Here is a 12613-nt window from a genome sequence, read left to right as displayed (position 1 = left end):
TTGTTTGTTTGTTTTATTTATTTATTTATTTTTTAAATTTTTTTTTTCAACGTTTTAAATTTATTTTTGGGACAGAGAGAGACAGAGCATGAACGGGGGAGGGGCAGAGAGAGAGGGAGACACAGAATCTGAAACAGGCTCCAGGCTCCGAGCCATCAGCCCAGAGCCTGACGCGGGGCTCGAACTCACGGACCGCGAGATCATGACCTGAGCCGAAGTCGGCCGCTTAACCGACTGCGCCACCCAGGCGCCCCTGTTTGTTTGTTTTGTTTTATTTTTTTTTTTTTTAATTTTTTTTTTAAGCGTTTATTTATTTTTGAGAGACAGCATGAGCGGGAAAGGTCAGAGAGAGAGAGAGAGAGAGGGAGACCCAGAATCTGAAGCAGGCTCCAGGGTCTGAGCTGTCAGCCCAGAGACCGACGTGGGGCTTGAACTCACGGACCGCGAGATCATGACCCAAGCCGAAGTCGGCCGCTTAACCGACTGAGCCACCCAGGCGCCCCTGTTTGTTTGTTTTAAATCACAAAGACCTTACCAACATACTTACAAGGGTCTTTTTGTTTGTTTTGGTTTTTGTTTTGTTTTGTTTTGTTTTGTTATTTTACCATTGCTTCTTTAGGGCTCATTTAGTTATAAATGTTCTTCATCTTTGTTCAGCTGAAAATTTTTTTTTTCCTCCCTTGTGTCAGTAGTCACTCTGTCCAGCATAGAATTCAAGGTTGACCATTATTTTTTTTTTGCTTCCTTTTGGAGATCTCGTTCAGTTGTTTCAGATCTCCATTCTGTTTCCCTGATTCTGTCAGTCTAGTGGTCATTTCTATTAGGTAAACTGTATTTTCTTTCTGGGAGCTTTAAGGATTTTTGTTGTTGTTTTTAGTTCTTATTTATGTACAGTTTTTAGTTCTTTGCATTCTTGAGTTTCAGTATGATTTAAGAGAATATTTTTATTTATACTGTTCAGAATTTCTATGTATGAACTCACAATTGTCTTTTGAAGTAAGACCTCTCTGCCATTTCTTTCATTCTCTTTTCCTCATACTCCTATTGGACAAATGTTGGAGCCTCTCAATCTGTCTTCTGTGTTTCTTGATTTTTATTTTGTATCTTTCTTTATCTCTATGCACATAGGATTAAAAGGCTCTTACCAATAAGCCTTTTTTTGACTTCATGAAGTAAATTGACTCGAAATGATGCTTTTTAGAAAACTAATACCAGTGTCGATGAAATGTTACTAGCTGGGCAACAAATTATTATTTTTTAAATGTTTATTTTATTTTTTCTTTGAGAGAGAGAGCATGCGTGGGGGAGAGGCAGAGAGAGAGGGAGGCACAGAATTCCAAGCAGGCTCTGCCATGTCAGCGCAGAGCCTGATACAGGGCTAGAACTCACTAACCAGGAGATCATGACCTGAGCCGAAACCAAGAGCCAGATGTCTAACCAACCCAGCCACCAGGCACCCCCGGGGAAAGAATTGTTAAGTAAGAGAAAATTTTAAGTCAAAATTAGGATTTTCAGAGAAGAAAGGTGAGTTTCATAGGAGAGCGTTATGAAGTCCAGGTACTTTTCTGGTCTTTTTTGCTGCTTTGAGAAAAGACCTGTGCAAATACAGTTTATAATGCAAAGTATCCTCTGCTTTTTTGCAGGTGCAGGAAAAAAGGATTCCTGGCTCTTTGAACTTTCCATCTGCTGTTAATCCGGGGAAAACCTTATGAGGTGAGTATGATTTGCAGTTCGTATCCTGTCCTCACGTGCAGATGACCACAGTGAGGCACAGAGTTTTTTCTTTAACACCCCTGACATTACATAGATGCAAGTATCATTTCCAGGATTTAAACTGAGGCCTTTGACTTAGAACCACATTTTTTTTTTAAGCCTATACATGTTGTTAACAATGCCCTTCATTTCCTACTGTCCCCAGGATGGAAAATTCTTATAGTAGGCTTACTGCGTTTGATTCTGCAGGCTATTGACTGTCCAGTGGCCCCTGACTAACAAACTTATTAGTAATTGGAATCTACTCCATGCTTTCCTTACCATGCTGGATGTGACTGCAACTGCCTGGAAGTAGGAGAACTCTCGTGTAATTTCTGCAAAGATCCACATGGGCTCATGGCCGCCCTGGCCTGCATCTCATGGCTTCTTTGTCCTTCCCCAGTTATGCCTTCTCAGGACTCTGACCTTTCCGAGAAGGAGCAGGAGAAAATGACCAAGTTTCAGGTAAATAAGGCATTCTTTTGTGGCTCCCAAGGTGTGTTTTTACCTTTCAGAGATTAGGCACATCCTTTTTTCTCTTCCTTGGAAAGGTTAGTGGAAAACAACAGATTTTGAGTGCATGTTCTGGCCAGATTCTGTGTGCATGTGTGTGTGCTGTTTTATCTTTATTATTTCACAAAACGATCTCTGAAAAAAGTAATAGCAATTTGAAATAGACAAAAGTAATGTACACTCCTGCTTTGCTTACAAACCAGCTCTTTGCACTTTCCCGCATTCCTTTTTCACTTGCATTCTTAACTTTGTATTTGCAATATTGGCATTGGTGGGATCTACAGTTGACCCTCAAACTATGCTGAACCCCCTGCACAGTTGAAAATCCACATATTAACTTTTGACTCTCCAGAAACTTATCTTTTAAGCGTACTGTCGACCAGAGGCCTTACCAATAACATAAACAGTTGATTAGTACATATCTTGTATATGTTATATGCTATGTTCTTACAATAAAATAAGCTAGAAGAAAAAAAACATTATTAAGAAAATTTTAAGAGAGGATACATTTACAGTACTGTAAAAAATTTGTGTATAGGGTGGACCCATGCAGTTCAAACCCTTGTTGAAGGGTCAGTTGTACTTACATACATTAAAGAAAGGCTTAATAACTCTATTAAGATTAGTAAGAGGGACGCCTGAGTGGCTAAGTTGTTTAAGCGTCTGACTTCAGCTCAGGTCATGATCTTGCAGTTCGTGAGTTTGAGCCCTGTGTCGGGCTCTGGTCTGTGCTGACAGCTCAGAGCCTGAAGCCTGCTTCAGATTCTGTGTCTCTGTCTCTCTCTGCCCCTCCTCTGCTCATGCTCTTCTTTCTCTCTCTCTCTCTCTCTCAAAAATAAATAAACATTAAAAAAAAAAAAGACTAGTATGATAAAGAAAAACCTAATTGGTATATGAGTAAAAGAAATGGAGTGTTAAAAAAGGCAAATTTATGGAGAAAATAATGGTCACTCATAAGTAAACGTATGCAGATGTGAACAAAGTCTTTCTGTGTATTTATCACTTAGGTTGTCGAAGATTTTTTTAAACAGGAATTCTGTCCTCTTTGGCCAGAGTCTAGAGATTCAGGAACACTTGTACTCTTGCATGAAAGGTGAACTGGGAAAACCTTTTGAGAGGGAAATCTGCTATTCTTTGAAAAATCTGGAAGTGTTTATTCTGTGACTTTGCAATTGCTGCTCTTAGCCAAAATCTCTGTAAAAGGATCTTTGCAGCATTGATTAAAATTAAAAATCTGTCACTATGGGACGCCTGGATGGCTCAGTCGGTTGGGCGACTGACTCTTGATTTTGGCTCGGGTCATGATTTCATGGTCGTGAGATCGAGCTCTGTGTTGGGCTCCGTGTTGGGTGTGGCGCCTGCTTAAGATTCTCTTTCCTTCTGTCTCTGCCCCTCCGCCAACTCGGGTGTGCATGCTCTCCCTCTCTCAAAATAAATAAACTGAAAAAATAAATACAAAATAAAAATCTGGAACTAATTATACATGATTTGTATTGATTAAAGACAAATCATAAATTCTAAGGAATGTTAGAGTCTCTGGTTGCAAAATGGAATGAGACCGTATAATAGTAATTGTTCAGATTTATTGAGCACTTTGAGATGTGCCAGGCACCACTCTCTGTGGCTTACATGCACTTACTCATCTAATGTTTTCAAACACCTTGTGGTTTAGACATCATTAAAGAAAAGAGGAAATTGAGATAGTGGCAAGTTACGGAATTTCCCCCAAGGTCCTGTAATTAAAACTTTGAAATTTGAACTCAATCTGTGCCTTCACCAGCTGTGAATGCTGCAGGTGGATACGGCATGTGCATTGAACACAGAAAGCCGTGTGCCTGTCCTGGAGGACTGCCAAAGGCCTGTGAGAATTGCGGGGACAGAATCCAAGCTTTATGGGGCGATCGGGAGGGGACAGTGAATGGGGGACAGCTCTGGGACTGAAATCTGCCTGGGTTCCCTTCAAATCAGCAACAAGATTTTCGGTAATCCTTTTTACCCTTTTCAATCCCGGCTTTTTTCCAGTGGAGATTATGGGATCGAGGTTGTGTGTGTTTGATGTCGTAGGAGGCAGTGACGTTCAAGGACGTGGCTGTGGTCTTCACTATAGAGGAGCTGGGACTGCTGGACTCTGCCCAGAGGAAGCTGTACCGAGATGTGATGGTGGAGAACTTCGAGAACCTGCTTTCAGTGGGTGAGTACAGGCGCACTGTGACACTGAACCTCACCCCTATTGAGAGCCCGTGTCCTCATTTCAAAGCTTTGGACCTTTTAAAATGGTTCCCTGACCTTGAAAGCACAAGTTTTTCTAATCCCTGGGACTGCAGGCATAGTTTTTCCTGGTCTTTCTGCTCAGGCAAAGTTCTGTCCAGGGATGATTCCACCCCCCTCCCCCCCCCCTCCCCCTTAAGCAATGTCTGGAGACTGTTTTGATTGTCACAACTAGAGGGGAGGGGTGCTACTGCCACCTAGTAGCTGCCAGTGCTTCTAAACCTACAGCGTGTAGGACAACCCCCACCACAAAGAAGTAGCCGGTCCACAATATTCATAGTGCCGCAGTTGAGAAATCCTCTTTAAAGTAACTATAAATGGGGGGCACCTGGGTGGCTCAGTCAGTTGGGCGGCCGACTTCGGCTCAGGTCATGATCTCATGGTCCGTGAGTTTGAGCCCTGCATTGGGCTCTGTGCTGACGGCTCGGAGCCTGGAGCCTGCCTCAGATTCTGTATTACCTCTCTCTCTGTCCCTCCCCTGCTCGTGCTTTGTGCCTCTGTCTCAAAAATAAATAAACATTAAAAACAAAATTAAAAAAAAATTAACTATAAATGGGAATTATAAATTATAAATTGGCTTCTATGTTTTTCAAATACTTTATCTTTCAGATTATGGCTGTGACCCATTGGTGGGTCATGGAATTAATACATTGTACTGGAGTTTTAGTTTTCAGTGAAATAGAATAAACAAGAATAAGGGCAGAAACCATCAAAGTTCCTTATGAAGACATGCTCACGTTGAGGCACAAACTGACCATTTGCAGTGAGTGGTGTGAGAGTGGGAAATAGGATGAGAACAGCCATTGGCTAGATCTAATTTTATCTCTGTCTAGACACGGACTAGGTCATGACCTCAATCCATTTCTTATGGTTTGTGATCAAAAAAGTTCTTAAATTGTCACTTTAGAGGTTCTAAGGATTGTAGAATTTGGACAAAAATACAGCTTTGCGTTCATCTTAAAAATATGTATCTGCCTTTTCATAGGACATCTTCCCTTCAAGCCAGATATGATGTCCCAGTTGGAGGCAGAAGAAAAGCTTTGGATGATGGAAAGAGAAACCCAAAGAAATGGATATTCCAGTGAGAACCATGTGGCTGTTCCTTCAGGTACCAGCTAATCTGCTTCTCACCACGCCCGTGATTACCACTCTTGTCCGAGTACTGTCATCCCTTGCCTGGACTGGGAAAGCAGCCTCCACATTGGTCTCCCTGCCTCCTCCCTTGCACTCCTATCATCTGTTCTCAACATGGGACCTGAGTGATTCTTTAGGGAGCAAGTGGGATCACGCCGTTCCCCTGCTGAAAACCCTCCAGAGACTTCCCATTTCTCTCCGTGTCCTCACAGTGGCCTGCAAGGCCCTACCTCATCTGGATGCCTCACCGGGTTCCTCTATGATTAGCCTTGCTTTTACCCTGGATTCCATCATCTCTGGTGTCCTGGCCCCCTTGGAGTGTCGTCTCTCCCCCTTGGAGTGTTTCAGGGCCTTTGACTGGCTCCCCCTCTGCCTGGGCATAGAGTCCGCAGCCACTCCCTTACTCAGGTCTTTGCTCGGGTTTCACCTACATCAGCTAGGCCTTCTGCGTCTGCTGTTTAATGTGTCATCCTCTCCCTTCTCCGTCCCCTCACCCTGTCTTATTTTGTGTCTAAGCACCGATCGCTTCCTGACCTGGTAACACAGTTTTATTTACTTGTGCGTCCTCTATCTCTCCAGGAAGTAGGAATTTGGGCAGTTTTATCTGCTGTGTCTACTCAAAGCCTCGGGTGGGCCTTCTGCACAGAAGGTGATCCCATACGTGCTTGTTAAGTGAGTAAGTCAATTACCTAGTTACTGTTCTTGTAGAAGTGAGCTACAGTACCAGCCTTTCAATAGCAGCCTTTCCCGGATGGGAAGAATGCCTTGTCCATGTCCCCAGACAGGCTGATTACTTTCCCGCCCAGCCTTTTACCGCCCTCCTTTCTCCTGCCCTCTCTCTCTCTCCTTCACCTTTCACTTCACTCTTTGATCTCCTTTCCTTTCTCTCCCCTAGTGCCCTTTGTCTTTAATTGGCATATTTCTCAGTTCTACCCATTTAGAAGTTAAAAATTAGATATTCCTAGATCAAGTAAATTCATAGGCTCTCCCTCTGCCTGAAAATGAAACAGTAGCTTGTCTGCAAACGTGATAAATTAGGCGATGACTTCTGCGAGTGATTGATGGGTGTACCCCTTCTTTTGTCCTTTTCCCTTCCTATGTCGCTTCATGGTTGATGCGCTCAGGGTGTTGGATACTTGCTTCCCTTCACTGGGTCTCGTTTTTACGTGCAGACTCACCCTCAGGAATGCCGACCCTAAGTATTGTCACTTCTCAGTTTTGCATAATAGACCAAGTCTGTCTTTTAACAGATCTTGTAGCATTTGCTGTCACCTTGTCTCAAAGGTTTTTTGACCTCTTCACCATCAGCATGTTTCAGGATTTTGCAGCCATGCCCCACATACAAAAACTGTGCTAAAGTGCTCTTTGCAGGTCACAAGAGGACAAATTAAAGGGCTTATTTTTGTAGATTCTTAAAAACAAAAAGCTTACAGATACTGGAGACAAGTGGGCATCCCATCTCTGTCGCTCCTAGAGGTGGCTCATAGGTTTAGAGCACACTAATGTGACTAATGGATTGTTCTGGAACATCGTCTCCCAGTGAATGTCTAACATAGTTCTCATTTCTAAGATGTCTTGGAATATGTAAAGATTTATACTGAGTAAACTTAGAAGATAAAAGCTATTCCCAGTTATCAGAATGGATAACTAAACTATCAGAGATTATCAGTGCCAAGGACGCAAGGCATTTCAGTTCATCAGTTCTCAGGGAAGAGGCTCGGGTTGTCTACATATGAATGGAAGCCACCAGCTTCCCAGCTGAGCGCCTGCCCCTCTCGCTGACACCTAAACGATCACAGAACGCATATATGGTAGATGTTCAGTAGGTTCAAATTGGACATTTCCAGGCATCAGAAGACTGGTATATGTACCTGTGGACATGAGAAGGGTCCTGACAGGAAAGAAAATCACAGACTTTCTAAATTTTCCAGTGTAATTTGCATCCTAGTGATATTAACTAGCTGATAGAGCAATGTGAGAAGCCTTTTGATATGCTGTAGTGAGTCCTGATACGAAACACCCAAAGTTAGCTCCAGCGTCACAGGTTAAGGGCACAGACCTCCACGAGACCACCCACCAAGACGTCAGACACCAGCTGGGCTCTCCAGGGCCACCCTCTTAGGACCCAGGTGGCATTCACTAGAATGACAGAACACAGGAAAGCTCTGTACTTACAATTATAACTGCATTATAGCCAAAGGAATACAAAGGCAATGAATTCTGTGAGCGAGTGATGGATGTACCCCTTCTTTTGTCCTTTCCCCTTCCTATGTCGCTTCATGGTTGATGCGCTCAGGGTGTTGGATACTTGCTTCCCTTCACTGGGTCTCGTTTTCACCTGCAGACTTAGCCTCAGGAGTGAGGTTCAGCCTTTTTATTTATTTATTTATTTTTTAAAAGATTTTCTTTTTTTGGTAATCTCTACACCCAACGTGGAGCTTGAATTCACACCCCGAGATTGAGTCACGTGCTCAACCGACTGAGCCAGCCAGGTGCCCCGAAAAGAATACAAATCCGAACCAGCAAAAGGCAGAGATGCATAGGGTGAGGCCCGGGACAGTTCCCTCCCACCTCCCTCTGATAATGACCCTTGTGATGACTTTGGACACATCCACATAATCCAGGATAACTTCCCCATCTCAGGATCCTTAATTTAATCAGATCTAAAGCCCTTTTGCTACATACGTGAACATACAGGTTCCAGGGATTAGGGCATGGACATCTTCACTTAACATACCTAGAAATGTATATATACCTGTTGAGATTTTTCAGCTTATGTTATTAGAATGTAACTTTCCACTTAAGCAAATTAATGAAGGACTTTTGGTACCCAGCCCCACTGAAACATTTTAAGCCAGTGGCTTCCATACATTTTTAGCCATGACCTTCGATCAGATATTTTACATCTTTATCCAGCATAAATATAATATTTAGGTGTGTGTTTAGAACTGAAACAAGCATTTCTTTCTTTGTTTCTTTTTTTTTTTTTTTTGAAACAAGCATTCCATACAGTGGTGTCCTTACTATGTGTGATTTCTGCCAGGACCTAAAATACTATCTAATGCCTATAAGCTTTTATAATCTTACTGGGGAGGATGCCTCTTACCATAAGCCTACTAGGGCAAAGGTGAGTACGCTTTTAATTGATGTTATTGTAGGATAGAATGTGGCTTGTCTTTGTTGCCCTGCAGTCATTTGATTTCAAACTTAAAGCTCTCATTTTAATCTATGAAATGTATGGTTCTAAAATGGGTTACATTTACACTTAGTGGCTAAGAGTCTGTTGACCCCATTTTTTGCTTCCACTTGCATGGAAACACATAAAAGGTTACATGATACTGTATAGACGTGACCCTCCCCATGGTTTGTGGAGGCCTTATCGTAGGGCCTACATGTGAAATCCTGACGTTTCTGTACCTAAGCATTCACTTGTCCTTATCTCTGAATATTGCTTTTTCTTATAGGCAGCAAGAATCAAAAGGAGATGGAGACTCTTCGAAAAGTTGCATTGAAATACCTTTCACACGAAGAACTATCCTGCTGGCAGATCTGGAAGCAGGTGGCAAGTGATTTAACCAGCTGTCTTCAGAGGAAGCGTTCCCAGTTACTCCACGGTGATTCTGTTCAGGTTTCGGAAAACGAGAATAATGGAATGAATCCTAAAGCGGGTAGCTCCAGTTACACTGCAGGTGTATCTACTTTGAGAACTCAGGATTCTTGTGGGAATACCTACCCGCGTGAGTCACCGGAGCAGAGTAGAGGTCAGCAAGTTAATGTGAAAAATAACCTGAGTGTATGTGAGGCCTTCATGAAGCAATCACTTAGTGATCGTATTAGCACTGGCACAGAACAGAAACCCTGTAAGTACAACGAATGCGGCAAAAGCATTTGCGACGGTTTCAGTCGACATGTACCCCCAGGAGGGGATCTCTTTCCGTGTCGTGAGTGTGGAAAGGGTTTCGGTTATAGCTCAGTGCTTCCACTTCACAACGCTCACCCAGGAGAGAAATGCTCCAGTCGGCGTCCACACCTGCAGGCTCTTCAGAGAACTCGCCCAAGAGAGAAACACAATAAATGTCACGAACCTGGCAATTGCTTCGGTAAGAGTGCTTTTCATCCTCATCAGTCTAACCACGCAGGGGAGAAGTCCTACAGATGTGACAGTTGTGGCAAGGGATTCAGTAGCAGCACAGGCCTTATCATTCATTACAGGACTCACACCGGAGAGAAACCTTACAAATGTGAAGAGTGCGGTAAGTGCTTTAGCCAGAGTTCGAATTTTCAATGCCATCAGAGGGTCCACACTGAAGAAAAACCATACAAATGTGAAGAGTGTGGTAAGGGCTTCGGCTGGAGTGTTAATCTTCGTGTTCATCAGAGGGTCCACAGGGGTGAGAAACCCTACAAATGTGAGGAGTGTGGTAAGGGCTTCACTCAGGCTGCACACTATCACATACACCAGAGGGTCCACACTGGGGAGAAGCCTTACAAATGTGACGTCTGTGGTAAGGGCTTCAGTCATAATTCACCGCTAATATGCCATCGGAGAGTCCACACTGGAGAGAAACCATACAAATGTGAGGCGTGTGGGAAGGGCTTTACCCGTAATACAGATCTTCATATCCATTTCCGAGTTCACACAGGAGAGAAACCCTACAAGTGTAAGGAGTGTGGGAAGGGCTTCAGTCAGGCTTCTAATCTTCAAGTCCATCAGAACGTCCACACTGGGGAGAAACGATTCAAATGTGAAACGTGTGGGAAGGGCTTCAGCCAGTCCTCAAAGCTTCAAACCCATCAGAGAGTCCACACTGGAGAGAAGCCATACAAATGTGATGTGTGTGGTAAGGACTTCAGTTACAGTTCAAATCTTAAGCTGCACCAGGTAATTCACACTGGAGAAAAACCATATAAATGTGAGGAGTGCGGGAAGGGCTTCAGCTGGCGATCGAATCTTCATGCTCATCAGAGAGTCCACTCTGGAGAGAAACCCTATAAATGCGAGGAGTGTGACAAAAGCTTCAGTCAGGCCATAGACTTTCGGGTACACCAGAGAGTCCATACTGGAGAGAAGCCATACAAATGTGGTGTATGTGGTAAGGGCTTCAGTCAGTCCTCTGGTCTCCAGTCCCATCAGAGGGTCCACACTGGGGAGAAGCCATACAAATGCGATGTCTGCGGAAAGGGTTTTAGATACAGTTCACAGTTTATATACCACCAGAGAGGCCACACTGGAGAAAAACCTTACAAATGTGAGCAGTGTGGGAAAGGCTTTGGGAGGAGCTTGAACCTTCGCCATCATCAGAGGGTCCATACAGGAGAGAAACCCCATAGGTGTGAAGAGTGTGGAAAGGCCTTCAGTCTCCCCTCAAATCTTAGAGTCCATCTGAGCGTTCACATTAGGGAAAAACTATTTAAGTGTGAAGAGTGTGGTAAGAGCTTCAGCCAGAGTTCGCGTCTTCGGGCCCATCAGAGAGTCCACACTGGTGAGAAACCATACAAATGTGACGTATGTGGTAAGGACTTCAGTCACCCTTCACGTCTTACGTACCATCAGAAAGTCCACACTGGCAAGAATCGTTGAAAGTGAAGAATGTCTTAATGGCTTCTGTCAGGATGTACGTCGTCACATATTTGGAGGGTCGTTGCGGGTGATAAACTATCAAGTATTGAGAGTGGAAAGGGATTTCTTCAGATGGAATCTTTCTAACATCCATTAAAATGATGACGTGGAACCGTAATGCCAGGAATGGAACTAATATCAAGGGGGAGGAATAGCTTGTAACCCTCTTGGCAAGATCCATCTGCTCTAGTCTTTAAAAGTAAATACATGCCTAAAGATACTGTGTGAAAAGGATATTTGCCATATATATACTAGCTAGTTTTTTTGGCGGGGGGGGGGGGGGAGGTGGTCAGGGAGGTTTCTGGATTACTTTAATTTATATTTTATACATTTACAGTGACCATTATTTTTACTAAAGCTGTAAAGCTGTGAAAAGTGAATAAAATTACTGACTTAAATTTCCTATAACCAAGAATTCATACTATGATTGCTTTATTTCATATGGCATATTGGATTAAAATTAAGGAATAGATCCCCTGGGATGAAGCTTTGATATTCAGAAGTAAATTTGTATTTGCTACAGATGTATAAAAAAGAATGGTCATTGCATCATTGTTTATAATAGGAAACAATCAGTTGGATAGAGTATTTTATGATTTATTAACCCAGTAGGACACTATGCAAACATCAGATGGGAAAAGGTAAATTTATAGTTCGGGATATTGGAAGATGTCCAGAATACATTAACCTGAAAAAAACAAGGCATGGGGTTTTGTGTGATCTCATTAGAAAAGGTATAGATGAATAGGTATTTCTGGTTATCGCTAAATGATGATATTTTGTTTCATATGTATTTTTGCATTTCTTTAAATTTCTTATTTTGAAATAATATCAAACTTTCCAAAAAATGTAAGTTCTATAACATCTCTTGTATTCCCTTTATTCAGATTGATGAGTTAACATGTTTGAATCATTCTCTCCTTGTATGTGAATGTGTGTATATACACACGTATTGATATCTGTATGTACACATAGAACTTAAAAATTTTTTTTTAACGTTTATTTATTTTTGAGAGACAGAGTACTAGTGGGGAAGGGGCAGAGAGAGAGGGAGACATAGAATTCAAAGCAGGCTCCAGGCTCCAAGCTGTCAGCACAGAGTCCGATGCAGGGCTCGAACTCACAAACCATGAGATCATGACCTGAGTCAAAGTCAGATGCTTAACTGCTCAACTGACTGAGCCACCCAGGTGTCCCTGTACACATAGAATTTTTAACCATGAGTATGTTACAGACCTCTTGCCCCTTGCAGCTAAATACATCAGTGTATGTGCTAAGAACAAGGATATTTAATTTACTTACACAGCTACAAGCATAGTGATCAGG

At 42.7% G+C, this 12613-nt stretch overlaps 1 protein-coding gene across 11 annotated transcripts in view; it reads left to right on the top strand.

Moving 5' to 3' along the window:
• The window catches only part of LOC122208111 (zinc finger protein 227-like), a 74806-nt gene extending 62483 nt beyond the window's left edge, over positions 1-12323 (top strand). For 3 of the 11 annotated variants that reach the window (XM_042918780.1, XM_042918781.1, XM_042918779.1), the window contains 5 exons: positions 1644-1713; positions 1963-2217; positions 4330-4456; positions 5519-5641; positions 9132-12323. In XM_042918780.1, the coding sequence (XP_042774714.1) occupies positions 2110-2217; positions 4330-4456; positions 5519-5641; positions 9132-11248 (2475 nt within the window). In that variant the 5' untranslated portion in view covers positions 1644-1713; positions 1963-2109 and the 3' untranslated portion in view covers positions 11249-12323. Of the gene's footprint in view, positions 1-1643; positions 1714-1962; positions 2218-3097; positions 3359-3688; positions 4127-4287; positions 4457-5518; positions 5642-9131 lie in introns of those variants that run through there. The other 8 variants (XM_042918783.1, XM_042918786.1, XM_042918790.1 and 5 more) reach the window with 8 other exon arrangements.
• The last annotated feature ends 290 nt before the right edge of the window (positions 12324-12613 follow it).

Source organism: Panthera leo, chromosome E2 (assembly GCF_018350215.1).
Source record: "Panthera leo isolate Ple1 chromosome E2, P.leo_Ple1_pat1.1, whole genome shotgun sequence".
NCBI lineage: Eukaryota > Metazoa > Chordata > Mammalia > Carnivora > Felidae > Panthera > Panthera leo.
Note: the sequence above shows the minus strand (reverse complement) of the source record. Positions and strands in the feature narration are given on the sequence as shown.